Source organism: Gorilla gorilla, chromosome 15 (assembly GCF_029281585.2).
Source record: "Gorilla gorilla gorilla isolate KB3781 chromosome 15, NHGRI_mGorGor1-v2.1_pri, whole genome shotgun sequence".
Lineage (NCBI taxonomy): Eukaryota > Metazoa > Chordata > Mammalia > Primates > Hominidae > Gorilla > Gorilla gorilla.
In genome coordinates this window covers 11,722,835-11,738,095 of record NC_073239.2, presented here as the reverse complement: position 1 = coordinate 11,738,095, position 15,261 = coordinate 11,722,835, and the positions used below count along the sequence as shown (strand labels likewise).

At 37.3% G+C, this 15,261-nt stretch overlaps 1 protein-coding gene across 8 annotated transcripts in view; it reads left to right on the top strand.

Annotated features, from left to right (window-relative positions):
* Positions 1 to 15,261, top strand: part of TOGARAM1 (TOG array regulator of axonemal microtubules 1) — a 111,423-nt gene that overhangs the window by 88,730 nt on the left and 7,432 nt on the right. For all 8 annotated transcript variants that reach the window (XM_019010102.4, XM_019010101.3, XM_055361863.2 and 5 more), the window contains 3 exons: positions 648 to 774; positions 2,638 to 2,756; positions 14,819 to 15,008. In XM_019010102.4, coding sequence (XP_018865647.1) covers positions 648 to 774; positions 2,638 to 2,756; positions 14,819 to 15,008 — 436 coding nt within the window. The remainder of the gene's footprint in view (positions 1 to 647; positions 775 to 2,637; positions 2,757 to 14,818; positions 15,009 to 15,261) is intronic.

Genomic DNA, 15,261 nt, shown 5'->3' with positions numbered 1-15,261 from the left:
TGACCTTGTGATCCACCTGCCTTGGCCTCCCAAAGTGCTGGGATTACAGGCGTGAGCCACTGTACCTGGCCACAGATGCTTCTTAACTTACAATGAGGTTATATCCCAATAAACCCATCGTGAATAGGAATTATCATAAGCCAAAAGTGCATTTAAACACCTAACCTACCAAACATCATAACGTAGCCAAGCCTTACCTTAAACATGCTTAGAACACTTACATTAGCCTACGCTTGGACAGAATCATCTGGCAACACAGTACATTGTAGAGTATGGTGATCATATGGCTGAGTGGGAGCTGTGCCTCGCTGCTGCTGCCCAGCATCTTAAAAGAGTGTCATACTGCATATGACTAGCCATGGAAAAAATCAAAATTCAAAGTATGGTTTCCACAGAATCATATCTCTTTCACACTATTATAAAGTTGAAAAATTATAAGTCAAACCGTTGTAAGTCGGGGACCATCTGTACCCTCTAGGGTATCCTATACAGTTAGGATATCTATATTTTCATGGTTATTTAAAATAGGGATGGTAATCTTGATGTTTGATAGGTGTTTTTTTTCTATTGAAACAATGCATCTAAGGTCAGAAACTGAGCTTATTAATGTCTAAAAAGTAATATACCTGTTTTTCAAATACTCACAGGTATTATGGTCGAAAGATGCTGTTCTTCATGATGTGTCATCCTAACTTTGAAAAAATGCTTGAAAAGTATGTCCCATCTAAAGATTTGCCATATATTAAGGACTCTGTTAGAAACTTACAGCAAAAGGTATGTGGGAAAAGTTTGTTTTATAAACAGCTTTATAAGCAAAGCTTGTTTTTACATCCAGGTAAAGGATAGGAATAATTATTTATTTGATTATTTCTCTGTTAATCATTTGGACTATTGGACTATATCTGCAATAGCATTTCAACAATTACAATACTAAGTAGACATACATATTGTCAAGCCTTGGAAGTAAATGTTTATTGCACAGAAGCTTGATGTTTGGTAGAATATAGTTTGGCTTATTGGAGTTAACAAGACATGGGTTTGAATTGCAGCTCTAACAGTTAGCAACTGTGTAACTTACACATGCCTCTTCATTTCTCTAACTAGAATTCTCACTTTATAAAATGAGGATAATAATGTTTACCATGTTTAGTCCCTGCTTTATTTACCTTGCATGTCCCACTATTAGAGCTATTACCACACTGCAGAACATTTTTAGGGAGCTCCTTGAGGGTAAGTGCAATGTCTTTTTTTTTTTTTTTTTTCTTTTGAGACAGAGTCTTGCTGTGCCACCAGGCTAGAGTGCAGTGGTGTGATCTCAGCTCACTACAACCTCCACCTCTTGGGTTCAAGCGATTCTCCTGCCTCAACCTCTCAAGTAGCTGGGATTACAGGCGCCTGCCACCACGCCCAACTAATTTTTTGTATTTTTTAGTAGAGACGGGGTTTCACCATGTTGGCCAGGCTTGTCTTGAACTCCTGACCTCAGGTGATCCGCCTGACTCGGCCTCCCAAAGTGCTGGGATTACAGGCGAGAGCCAATGTGCCCAGCCATGCCATGTCTTATTTGTCCTGGTAGATAATGGGAATTCAGTAATGTCTGTGAAATGAGTGACTGAGAGAATACCAAGTGAAATAAAATATGAAAAGTAATCTATGTATATATTATTTTAAAAATATGTTTAATTTAATAAAGTAAAATTTTTCTATTGTAATTTATGTCATTTCTCTCTGATGACCTTGGGATAAGAACTCACTTGTGAAGGAATAATATTACAAAAATAATGTAGCAATAGACATTTTAGAGCATTTTTTTCTGCCCGTTGAGCCTGAAGGTTTCAGCTTAGTTCATATTAGAACTTATTAATATAACCATGCAAAAAAAAAAGAATCTGACTAAAATGAAGCAGATTGCATCTGTGAGTCTTTCCAGTACAGGAAAAGTTTTAAATAGTTCTCATCAAAATGTTTATTCTCACACTCCTAATGTTGCATAGGAACAACAGTGTTCAGTGTTTATGGACTGTGTTCATATATTCTACATAGATTTTAAGCTTTAAGAAGAGTAGTTATGAAATACAGCATATTACTATTTTATTTTTTTTTTGAAACAGAGTCATGCTCTGTCGCTCAGGCTGGAGTGCAGTGGCACGATCTTAGCTCACTGCAACGTCTGCCTCCGGGTTCAAGGGATTCTCCTGCCTCAGCCTCCCAAATAGCTAGGATTACACCACCATGCCCAGCTAGTTTTTGTGCTTTTAGTTGAGACAGGGTTTCCCCATGTTGGCCAGGCTGGTATCAAACTCCTGACCTCAGATGATCCACCTGCCTCAGCCTCCCAAAGTGCTGGGATTACAGGTGTGAGCCACCACACCCAGCCCAAAATACAGCATATTAATTTTTAGTTTTTAACTCGTTTTTACAAGTCAATATATATTTTCCCGTTAGTCACGTATTTTGTTAATTTACTGCTAACTACAAGGTGTTTTATGTATCTCATACTCTTTAAAGCATATCAGATTATTAAAATACTTTCCATCTTAAAAAATCAATGATGCCTACTTTGAAAATTACATTGTGTAAATTATTTCACTACTAGTTTTAAAATTTGTATTATACTAATTTTATATTTACTTGCAGGGTTTGGGGGAGATACCATTAGATACTCCTTCAGCAAAAGGAAGACGATCTCATACTGGCAGTGTTGGAAATACAAGATCATCATCTGTTTCTAGAGATGCTTTCAATTCAGCTGAAAGGTAAGATGATGTAATAGTCCTCATCAGAGAAATTACTCCCTTGTGATAGTAGTCTCATTTGGATGTTTTCATAAACTACCCCAGGGGTATTTGCCAAAATTTAATGGAGTTTTAAAAGTTTGCTTAGGATCCAGAAAGTGTGAGGTAATTAGATTTAATAAGGCAATTATATATTTACAGCAACTTGCTTTTATTTGCACTAGACATTAGCAATGCTTTAGTGTTATTGAACTTGTCGATGTTAGGCCTATTTTGGACAACTCTGATTAATTTTTTAAAAATTTATAGCCTTTATTTTTCCCCCTGATTGTAAAGTAATACATAATTATGGTTAAAGGGGAAAAAAAAACCTTTAGAAAATGAAAGCATTACAAGGATTTGGAAGGCCAGAAGTGGTGGCTTACACCTGTAATCCAAGCACTTTGGGAGGCTGAGGCAGGCAGAATTGTTTGAGCTCAGGAGTTCGAGATCAGCCTGGGCAACATGGCAAAACCCTGTCTCTACCAAAAAAATACAAAAATTAGCCGGGCCTGGTGGTTTTTGTTACCTGTGATTTTGAGGTCTTAGTCATGAATTATTTACGTAGACCAATGTCCAGAAGAGTACTGCCTAGATTTTCTTCTTGTATTTTTATAAATGTAGGTCCCAAATTTAAGTCTTTAATCCATTTAGTTGATTTTTATATAAGGTGAGAGATACTGTTTCATTCTGCATATGGCAATCTAATTTTTTCAGCATCATTTATTGAAAAGAGTGCTCTTTCTTCCATGTATGTTCTTGTCAGCTTTGTCAAAGATCAGTTGGTTGTAGATATGTGGCTTTATTTCTGGGTTCTCTATTCTGTTCCATTAATGTATGTATCTGTTTTTAGACCAGTACCATGTTGTTTGGGTTTTATAGCCTTATCGTGTAATTTGAAGCCAGGTAATGTGATGCCTCTAGCATTGTTGGTTTTGCTTAAGGTTGCTTTGGCGGGCTGGGCGCCGTGGCTCACACCTGTAATCCCAGCACTTTGGGATGCTGAGGTGGGCGGATCACGAGGTCAGGAGTTCAAGACCAGCCTGGCCAACGTAGTGAAACCCCGTCTCTAGTAAAACTACAAAAAATTAGCTGGGCATGTGGAGGGTGCCTGTAATCCCAGCTACTTGGGAGGCTGAGGCAGGAGAATTGCTTGAATCCAGGAGGCGGAGGTTGCAGTGAGCTGAGATCACGCCATTGGATTCAGAGTGAGACTCCATCTCAAAAAAAAAAAAAAAAGATTACTTTGGCTACTTGGGCTCTTTTTTTTTTTTTTTCCAAAAAAAGGTTCAGTGAGCCATGAATTTTAGGATTGTTTTTTCTAAGTCTGTGATAAATGATAATGGTATTTTGATAGGGATTGCATTCAGACTGTAGACTGCTTTTGGCAGTATGGTCATTTTAATTATTCTGATCCATGAACCTGGGATGTTTTTCCATTTGTTTGTGTCATCTACAACTTCTTTTGTCAGCGTTTTTTAGTTTTCCTTGTAGAGATCTTTTACCTCCTTGGTTAAAAATATACTCCTAGGTATTTTATTTCTTTTTTAGTTATTTTAAGTGGGATTGCCTTCTTGATTTGTTTCTCAGCTTACTCCTTATTGGTATATAGAAATGCTATTGATTTTTTTTAAGTTGATTTTGTATCTTGACCTTTTACTGAATTCGCTTATCAGATCTAAGAGTCTTTTGGTGGAGTCTTTGGGGTTTTCTAGATATAAGATCATATCATCAGCAAACAGGGATAATTTGACTTTTGCAGTTGGGTGCCTTTTATTTTTTTCTCTTGCATGATTACTTTATCTAGGACTTATAGTACTGTGTTGGATAGAAGTGGTGAAAGTGGGCATCTTTGACTTGTTCCAGTTCTTGGAATGCTTTCAGCTTTTTCCTGTTTAGCATGATGTTGGCTGTGGGTTTATTGTATATGGACTTTATTATGTTGAGGTATGTTCCTTCTGTGCCTATTTTGTTGAGGATTTTTATCATGAAGTGATGATGAATTTTATCAAATTCTTTTTCTGCTTCCTTTGAGATAATCATATGGTTTTTGTCCTTAGCTATGTTTGTGTGATGTATCATATTTTTTTAATTCCGTGTGTTAAACCATCCTTGCATCCCTGGTATAAAACCCAATTGATCCTGATATTTTATCTTTTTGACGTGCTGTTGTTGCTAGTATTTTGTTGAGGATTTTTACATCTATATTTTTAGGGGATGTTAGTCTGTAGCTTTCGTCTTTTGTTGTGTCTTTTCCTTGTTTTGGTATCAGGGTGATATTGGCCTCAAAGAATAATTTAGGGCAGATTCCCCCTCTGCAATTTTTGGAAAGTTTCAGGATGATTGGTATAAGTTTTTCTTTTGTTTATTTATTTATTTATTGTACATTTGGTAGAATTCGACTGTGAACCCATCTTGTCCTGTGGGGTTTTTTTGCTTACTGATTCATTCTCACTACTCACTGGTCTGTTCAGGATTTCTGTTTATTCCTAGTTCAATCTTGGGAGGTTGTATGTTTCCAGGAATTGAAATGTAGTTGCTCATAATAGTCTCTGATGATCCCTTGTTTATTCTGTCGAATCAGTCCTAATGTCTCCTTTCTGATTTTGTTTATTTGGATCTTCTGTCTTAAGCTAGCTAGCGATTTATTAATTTTATCTTTTTGAAGAACCATTGATGAATCTTGGGGGGTATGGGGGTTATTTCATTTAGTTCTCATCTGATCTTTGTTACTTATTTTGTTTGGCTAACCTTGGGGGTTTGTTTTATTATGGTTTTTCTAGTTCCTTGAAGTGTGATGTTAAGTTGTGATCTTTTTACTTTTTTGTTGTTTATATTTTTTTATAGAGACAGGGTCTCATTCTGCTGCCTAGGGTGAAGTGTAGTGGCATCATCATAGCCCACTGCAGCCTCAAATTCTTGGGCTCAAGCAATCCTCCTGCCTCAGCCTCACGAAGTGCTTTCTACTTTTTTCATGTAGGCATTTAATGCTATAAATTTCCCTCTTAACACTGCTTTTGCTGTATCCCACAGGTTTTGGTATTTTGTGTTTCCCTTTTCATTTACTTCAAAAAATGTTTTAAATTTTTGTCATTGACTCTATGGTCGTTCAGGAGTATGTTGTTTAATTTCCATGTATTTGTATAGTTCCTAAATTTCATCTTGGTATTGATTTCTAGATTTATTCTGTTGTGCTCTAAGAAGATACTTGATTTGATTTCAGTTTTTAAAAATTTGTTGGGACTTATTATGTGACCTAACATATGGTCTGTGTTGAAGAATGTTCCATGTGCTGATGAGAAAGATGTATATTCTGCAGTTTTGGGGTCAAATGTTCCGTAAATGTTTGTTAAGTCCATTTGGTCTAAAGTCCAATTTAAGTTCAGTGTTTCTTTGTTAATTTTCTGTCTCAATAATCTGCCTAGTACTGTGAATGGAATGTTGAAGTCCACACTCAAAACAGGATTGTTTTGCTGTCTCTTTCTTTAGGTCTAGTAAATATTTGTTTTATGAATCTGGGTGATCCAGTGTTGGGTGCATATATATTTGGGATTGTTATAGCTTCTTGCTGAATTCATCCCTTATCATTATCACCCCTTCTTTGTCTTTTTTTTTACTGTTTTTGATTTGAAGGTTGTGTTATCTGATGTAAGCATAGCTACACCTGATCACTTTTGGCTTCCATTTATGTAGAGTATCTTTTTTTTTTTTTTTTTGAGACAGTGTTTCACACAATTGCCCAAGCTGGAGTGCAGTGGCACGATCTCAGTTCACTGCAACCTCCCCCTCCCAGATTCAAGGGATTCTCCTGCCTCAGCATCCCTAGTAGCTGGGACTATAGGCACACACCATCATGCCCGGCTAATTTTTGTATTTTTAGTAGAGACGGGATTTCACTATGTTGGCTAGGCTGGTCTTAAACTCCTGACCTCATGATCCATCTGCGTTGGCCTCCCAAAGTGCTTGGATTACAGGCGTGAGCCACCATGCCCAGCCTAGAATATCTTTTTCTACCCCTTTAATTTTAGTCTATATGTCTTTTCAGCTAGAGTGAGTTTTTTATAAGCAGCATATAGTTGGATCATGTTTTTTATCCAGTTTGCCAATCTGTAACTTTTAAGTAGAGCATTTAATCCATTTGCATTCAAGGTTAATATTGATATGTGAGATTTTGTTCCTGTCATATTGTTAAGTGTTATCTCCCTGTTTTATAAATTATTTGTTTCTTTCTTTTTCTTTGTTTGTTTTTGTGGTTTGGTGGAATTCTGTCATGTTGCCATTTGATTCCTTTCTCTTCCTCCTTTATATGATTGCTTTATATGACCTATGAGTTTTATACTTTCTTATGTTCTTATGATAGCAAATATCGACCTTTGTTTCCATGTTTAGGGCCCATTTGGGTATTTCTTATAGGGCCAGTATAGTGATGACAAAGTCTATTAACATTTGCTTATTTCAAAATTATTAGTATGACCTCTGTTCTGTTTTTAAATATATTTTATTTTATTTTTATTTTATTTTACTTTATTTTGAGACAAGGTCTGGAGTGCAGTGGTGTGATCACATCTCACCACAGCCTCGACCTCCTGGGTTCAAGCAATCCTGTTTTAGCCACTGGAGTAGCTGGGACCACAGGTGCACACCACCATGCCTGGCTAATATGTTGCCCAGGATGGACTCAAACTCCTGGGCTTCAGGGATCCTCCCACGTTAGCTTTCCAAACTGCTGAGATTACAGGCATGAGCCACCACATCTGGCTTTAAATATATTTTAAACACTATTGGCTGGGTGCAGTGGTATGCACCTGTAATCCTAGCACTTTGGGAGGCTGAGGTGGATGGATTGCCTGAGCTCAGAAGTTCAAGACCAGCCTAGGCAACATGGAGAAACCCCGTTTCTACTAAAAATACAAAATATTAGCTGGACGTGATGGCGCATGCCTGTAATCCCAGCTACTCCGGAGGCTGAGGCAGGAGAATCCTTTGAACCCAGGAGGCGGAGGCAGAAGTTGCAGTGAGCTGAGATTGCTCCATTGCACTCCAGCCTGGGTGACAGAGCGAGACTCTGTCTCAAAAAAACAAAACAAAACAAAACAAAACAAAAAACAAACACTATTGAAAAATTATACGAATACATCATATTCATAGTATACATAGGTATCTCTCATATTTTCTGTATTTGTATATCTTTGAAATATTTCATAAACTAAAGTAATGACATAAAAAATAAAGATGTATGTGAAAATATATGCTTTGGGACCTTGATATTTTAAGTACAGCCCACAAAACAGCCACATTGACATCACCTAGGAGCTTTTTAGAAATGCAATTTTTTTTTTTTTTTTTGAGATGGAGTCTCGCTCTGTCGCCCAGGCTGGAGTGCAGTGGCGTGATCTCGGCTCACTGCAAGCTCCGCCTCCCAGGTTCATGCCATTCGCCTGCCCCAGCCTCCCGAGTAGCTGGGACTACAGGCACCTGCCACCACGACCAGCTAATTTTTTTTTTTTTTTTTTTGTATTTTTAGTAGAGACGGGGTTTCACCATGTTAGCCAGGATGGTCTCGATCTCCTGACCTTGTGATCTGCCCATCTCAGCCTCCCAAAGTGCTGGGATTACAGGCATGAGACACCGCGCCCGGCCTTTTTTTTTTTTTTTTTTTTTTTGAGATGGAGTCTTACTGTGTCACCCAGGCTGGAGTGCAGTGGCAGGATCTTGGCTCACTGCAACCTCCGCCTTTTGGGTTCCAGTGATTCTCCTGCCTTGGCCTCCTAAGTAGCCGGGACTACAGGCGTGTGCCACCACACCCCACTAATTTTTGTATTTTTACTAGAGACAGGATTTCACCATGTTGGCCAGACTGGTCTTGAACCCCTGACCTCAGGTGATCCACCCACCTTGGCCTCCAGAACTGCTAGGATTACAGACATGAGCCACCACACCCAGCCAGAAATGCAAAATGTTATTCTCCTTCCAGACCTACTAAATAAGAATTGGTAATTTTTCTACCTTGATATTATATAATCTCATAAGATCCTGGATCAGATATCTTGGTCAAAAAATGTTTTTTGGAACCCATTAAAAAATGCTTTCTTAACATCTATTCAGAGCATACTGTGTGGGAGGCCTTTTCCAAACACTTAACTTATTTCATAGATATTTCTTAAGTTGGGTTTATCTGATATTTTCTCACAATTAAAAGAAGTTATGCAAGAACACCACAGAAGTGATGTGTTGTACCCTTCTCACTGTATTACATCACAAGGTACATGATGTTGTTATGTCTTACTACTGATAACTTTGATCATTAGCTTATGGTGGTTTCTGCTAGGCACTGTACTGTTTTTCCCTTTATAGTTAATAGATATCTTTGGAAACTTTGAGACTGTGTAAATATCCTATTTCTCATCATACATATGCCCACTAATTTTGTCCACCACTAAGAGATTTTGCCTACAGCAATTAGTACATGGTTTTTTGCCTAATAATGATCTATTTTCTTGATTTCTTCTACATTCATTGGTTGATTTTTTTCTTTACAGAAAAACTGTTCCATTTCCTTCATATGTTTATTTATGCAAATATTCATTTATATTTGTGAAGACTAATGGATTTCTATTTTATTCTGTGGGGTATAATCAATCGAATACTGCCATTATTTCCCTCTTCAAATGGTTCTAGCTTTAGGAGCTCCCTCGGGTTGGCTGCTGTGCTTTTACAACATGCCCCATCCATTTACTTTCTGTCAGCAAATGATTCTCCAGGATCTTCTTGTATTTCATTTCCTCCTTTCAAATCTGTATGCATCTAATTTATTTTTCCTACCTTAATACTGTACTGGTTAGAATATCAAATATAATGTTAAATAGAAGTAATAACAGACATCTTTACCTTATTCCTGATCTTTGGGACAAAATGTTTAGCATTTCACCATTGTGTATGATATTAGCTGTAGGTTTCATAGAAACCTCTTTATCAAATTAATGAAGTTTCCTTCTAGTTTGTGAGTTTTTAATCATGAATGAGTGTTGAATTTTTCTCAAATGCCCTTCCAGCATCTATTAAGATAATTGTATTTTTTGTTTATTTTGTTACTATTGTGAATTATGTTATTAAAAATGATAACTTGTATTCCTTGGATTAGCCCCACTTGGTGATGATGATGTGTCATATTTTTAATATATTACTGGGTTTTATTTACTAAAATTATTTAAGTATTTTTGTGTCTATAATCATGAGGTCTTTAGTTTCCTTGCCTTAGAATGTCTTTGGATTTGGTATTGGGATAATGCTGAATAATCCCTTGTGGTTTCTTCTTTAATACAGGTGCTATTTAGAAGTGTGTTTAATTTTCAAATATTTGGAGATTTTCTAAATATCGTTTTGTTAATTTTAAATTTATTTCTGCTCTGTCATTGAACATGCTCCATAGGATTCTAGTTCTTTTAAACTTCTTGAGACTTGTTTTATGGCCCAGCATGTGTTCTATATTACTGACCATTTTATATCTACTTGAAAGAATGTACATTCTGCTCTTGTTGAATGTAGTATTCTATAAAATGTCAGTTAGGTTAAGTCGGTTGTTATTCAAGTGTTCTATAATCTTACTGATTTTTTTCTACTTGTTCTATCAATTGCTGAGATAGGAGTATTGACATCCCCAACGTATTTGTGGATTTATTTATGCTTTCTGTTGTATCACTTTTTGCTTCATGTATTTTGATCCACTGTGATTACGTTTAAATACATTGAGGATAGTTGTGATTTCTGATAAATTGGTCCTTTTGTCATTATTAAGTACCTTTATCACTGGTAATATTCTTTGTCCTGAAGTCTATGTTAGTAGACTATTTTAGTTTTCTTTTGATAGAAGATTTGCATGGTATGTCTTTCTTTAAATTACAGTGTTACGGAGACGTAATTCACCTACTATATAATTCATCTATTTAAGACATGCAATTCAATGTTTTTTAGTACACATGGTGTCCAACTTAGGATCGTTCAACTTACGATTTTTCAACCTTGCAATGGTGCAAAAGCAGTATGCATTTAGTACAGTAGAAACTGTACTTTGAGTATTCATACAATCATTGTTTTTCACTTTCAGTATAATATTCAATAAATTATTCATTATAAAATAGGCTTTGTGGTAGATTATTTGCCCCAGTATAGGATAATGTAAGTGTTCTGAACATGTTTAAGGTAGGCTAGACTAAGCTATGATGTTCAGTAGGTTAGATGTATTGAATGCATTTTTGACTTAAAATATTTTCAACATACAGTGGGTTTATCGGGATGTAACTCCATTGCAAATCGAGGAGCATGAGTATATTCATTGAGTTGTGTAACTGCCATCATAATTTTAGAATATTTTTGTCACCTTAAAAGAAATCTCATACTTATTAGCAGTCATGCCCCATTTCTCAACAATCTTCCCTTCCCCAGCCCTAGGCAGTCTGTCTTCTGTTTCTATGGATTTGCTTATTCTGGACATTTCATATAAAGGAAATCATATGATATGTGGTCTTTTGTGACTGGCTTCTTATACTTACATTTATATTAAGGCTTATCCATTTTTTTTTAATCAAAATGTCAAGGGCTTTTCCATGTTATAGCATTTATCAATACTTCATTCCTTTTTATGGGCAAATACTATTCCATTCATCCATATATGGATATAGCACACATTGTTTATCGATTCATCAGTTTGGTTTTGTTGTGGACATATGTTTTCAGCTCTCTTGGATGTGTAGGAGTGGAACTGCTGGATCATATGATAACTCTATGTTTAATCTTTTGAAGAACCAGCAGAAAGTTTTTCCAAAGTGCCACCATTTTACATCTCACCAGTAGTGTAAAAGGGTTCAATTTTTTCACATCCTCACCAATACTTGTGATTATTTCAGTGGCTATAAACTAGTATCTCATTTGGCAAAGTTTTTTTTTTTTGGAGACAGAGTCTCACGCTGTCGCCCAAGCCGGAGTACAGTGGCGTGATCTCACTGCAACCTCTGCCTCCCAGGTTCAAGCAGTTCTCCTGCCTCAGCCTCCCGAGTAGCTGGGACTATAGGTGCGTGCCACCACGCCCAGCTAATTTTTGTATTTTTAGTAGAGACAGGGTTTCACGATGTTGGCCAGGATGGTCTCCATCTCTTGACCTTGTGATCCACCCACCTGGGCCTCCCAAAGTGCTGGGATTGCAGGCGTGAGCCACTGGCTCCTGGCCCGACAAAGATTCTTCTTGACCAAACTGTAGACATGCTTCTCTGAGCCCTATTTTCAATTCGCCCTTGACCTTGGGCCCTGTCCTTGACCTGCCTAACCCAGTCTTAGCAAGGTATCCTGCTAGCTCATGTCTCCTTCCTTTGATATGTTATCACCCTTGATATCTCATCAAGTTCCTCACCCCCCCACCTTTGATGTATAAGTCTTTGGCCTTCCTTTAGCACACATCTTATTAGGCCAGTTTTGCAAGAAACTTCCTACTTTTTAATGTCTCCTCTTAGTAATTTTCTATCCACTGACCCCCACCCCCAACTCTGGTTGTGGGCCATAAATCCCTATCTGTCTTTACTGTAGTCAGAGTTGAGAACAGTTGTTCTCCCTTATTGTAGTAGTCATGATCCCTCTTGAATAAAGTCTTTCTTACCATTTTAACAAGTGTGAAAATAATTTTTCTTTAATGCATTGTGGTTTTTGCTTGTATTTCCTGGTATGTCTTCTTAATTAAGAAATATATTTTTTATTAATTTTTAATAAAAAGAGATGGGGTCTTGCTATGTTGCCCAGGCTGGTGTTGACTCCTGGGCTCAAGTAATCCTCCAACCTCGGTCTTCCAAAGTGCTGGGATTATAGGCGTAAGCCACCATGCCCAGCTTATGTCTTTTTAAAGAGCATTTTTCTAGGCAGTACATGACTCAGTCTTGTCTTTTTTGAGGGCAGGGTCTTGCTCTGTCATCCAGGCTGGAGTGCAATGACGTGATCATGGCTCACTGCAGCCTCGACCTCCCAGAGCTCAAGTGTCCTCCCACCTTAGCCTCCTGAGTACCTGGGACTACAAGCCCATGCCACCCCTACCCTGTCACTCAGCTAGTTTTTTGTATTTTTTGTACAGATGAGGTCTCAATTTGTCGCCCAGGTTGGAGTCTTGTCTTATTACCAATGTAACAGTCTCTGCTTTTTAATCAGGGTATTTGACCATTTAGGTTTAAAGTAGTTATTCGCATGGTTGAATTTAAGCCTCTCATTTTGATAGTGTTTTTCTATTTGTCTTATGTTTTCTGTTTCTTTTTCTTCTTTTCGTGCTTGGTATAAGATTGATTGAGAGGTGGGGGTGTGAGTGCGTGTGTGTGCATTTTGGTATTTCATGTATTTCCTTCATTAGCTGTATCTTTTTGTTCCTTTTTTAAAGTGGTGGATCTAGACTTTATAATATTATAATGTGCATCTTTACTGTCTCACAGTATACTTTCAAATAGTATTAGACCACTTTAAGTATAATGTAAGAACCTTACAATATGCTTACATTGAGCTTACTTGCAGTGAGCCAAGATCATGCCACTGCACTGCAGCCTGGGTGACAAAGTGATACTCTTTCTCAAAAATAAATTAAAAATTTTAAAAAAATAGAAAGATAGAGTGAGACTCTGCATCTAAAATAGATAGACAGACAGATTGACCAACCAACCTACCTGTCACTTTGCATGACTCTTTAGTTTCAAAAGGATGATCATCTAAACAGGGGTGTCCAATCTTTTGCTTCCCTTGCCACATTGGAAGAAAAAGAATTGTCTTGGCCACACATAAAATACACCAACACTAATGATAGCTGATGAGCTAAAAACAAAAAAACAAAAAAACAAAAAAAAACAAAAAAAAAAAAACAAAGAAAAAACATTCACATATACACAAAAATCTCATAATGTTTTAAGAAAATTTATGAATTTGTGTTAGGCTGCATTTAAAGCTGTCCTGGGCCACATGCGACCTGCAGACCATGGGATGGACAAGCTGGATCTACCACATTGAGTTACCCCTTTATAGCCACGAAAAATATTATGCTATGAATACTGTCATTGCCATAATAATTCCTGCTGGTCTCTAGTTTCTCATTGTCCCATGTGTGTTCTCATGGATACTTTGCAGGAAAGAGTTAACATAACAGGGCCCAAGACTGCTATTCTTAGAAAGGCCTGCTTAGAGAGATTGCCCATTGGTTGACATCTGGGAACTTAGGTTTTGGAAAGATTTCAACTATTCCTCATAAGAGTGGTTCACTTAATCTTCTATGGAGGATGAGTTTTTTGAAAGAGGTTCAAGGTAATTTATCTAGATCTCAACGGGCAAGGAAGCTGTTCAGAAAAAAGTTAACATTGCAGTCCTGAGACTACCTATCCCTAAAAAAGGCTGCTTGCAAGGTTAGCTCTTCGCTGACATGGGAAACTAGGATTTCAAGAGGATTCCCACTATGCCCTAACTGATAAGATAGTTTACTGCGCCTAAATTATTTGGGCAAACAATATGGTTTATGCTGGAGGCCTGGTTTCCTTCTGGGAGTCTGGAATTTTGGTATGTCCTAGGCAGACAGTCCTTACATTACCAGCTCCCAGTGAAAACTCTAGACATGAAGCCTCTAATAAGCTTACTTGGTAGACAACATTTCACATATGTTGTCATAACTCATTGCTGAAGGAATTGTGTTCTGTGCGACTCTACTGGGAAAGGACTCTTAAAAGCTTAGATCTGGTTTCCTCTGGTCTTTGACTTGTGCACCTGTTCCCTCAGCTGATTTTGTTTGGTATCCTTCTGCTGTAATAAATTTTAGCCATGAGTAAAAGTATAGGCTAACTCTTACGAGTCTTCCTAGCAAATATCCAAATCCAGGGGAGATCCTGGGGACCCCCTAGAGAGATACTGTGGCTATGGGTTAGCCACAGTTTTTTGCATTTTGGAAAATGAATGCATAATGAGATTTTTAAATTATGTTTGTGTAATAGTTTTTATAGGAAAGTACAAATGAAATTACCTTCACCTTTCTTTCACTTTAGAGCTGTAACTGAAGTTCGTGAAGTCACCAGAAAATCAGTCCCTCGTAATTCCTTAGAAAGTGCTGAGTACCTTAAACTCATAACTGGCTTATTAAATGCAAAAGACTTTCGTGATCGTATTAATGGGATTAAGCAGCTTTTATCAGATACTGAAAATAATCAAGACCTTGTTGTTGGAAACATTGTGAAGGTAAGGACTTGTCAGAATTAATTTTAAGGTGGGTATGGTGGCTCACGCCTGTAATCCAAGCACTTTGGGAAGCCAAGGTAGAAGGATCTCTTGAGGCTAGGAGTTCAAAGTTCAAGCCCAGCCTGGGCAACATAGCAAGACCCTGTCTCTACAAAAAAGAAAATAAAAATTTATTTTCATTTGAAATCTATGTCAAATGAAGTTTATCAGTTTAAAACATTGCCCTAAATCTTAGTGTTTTATATACCTTCTC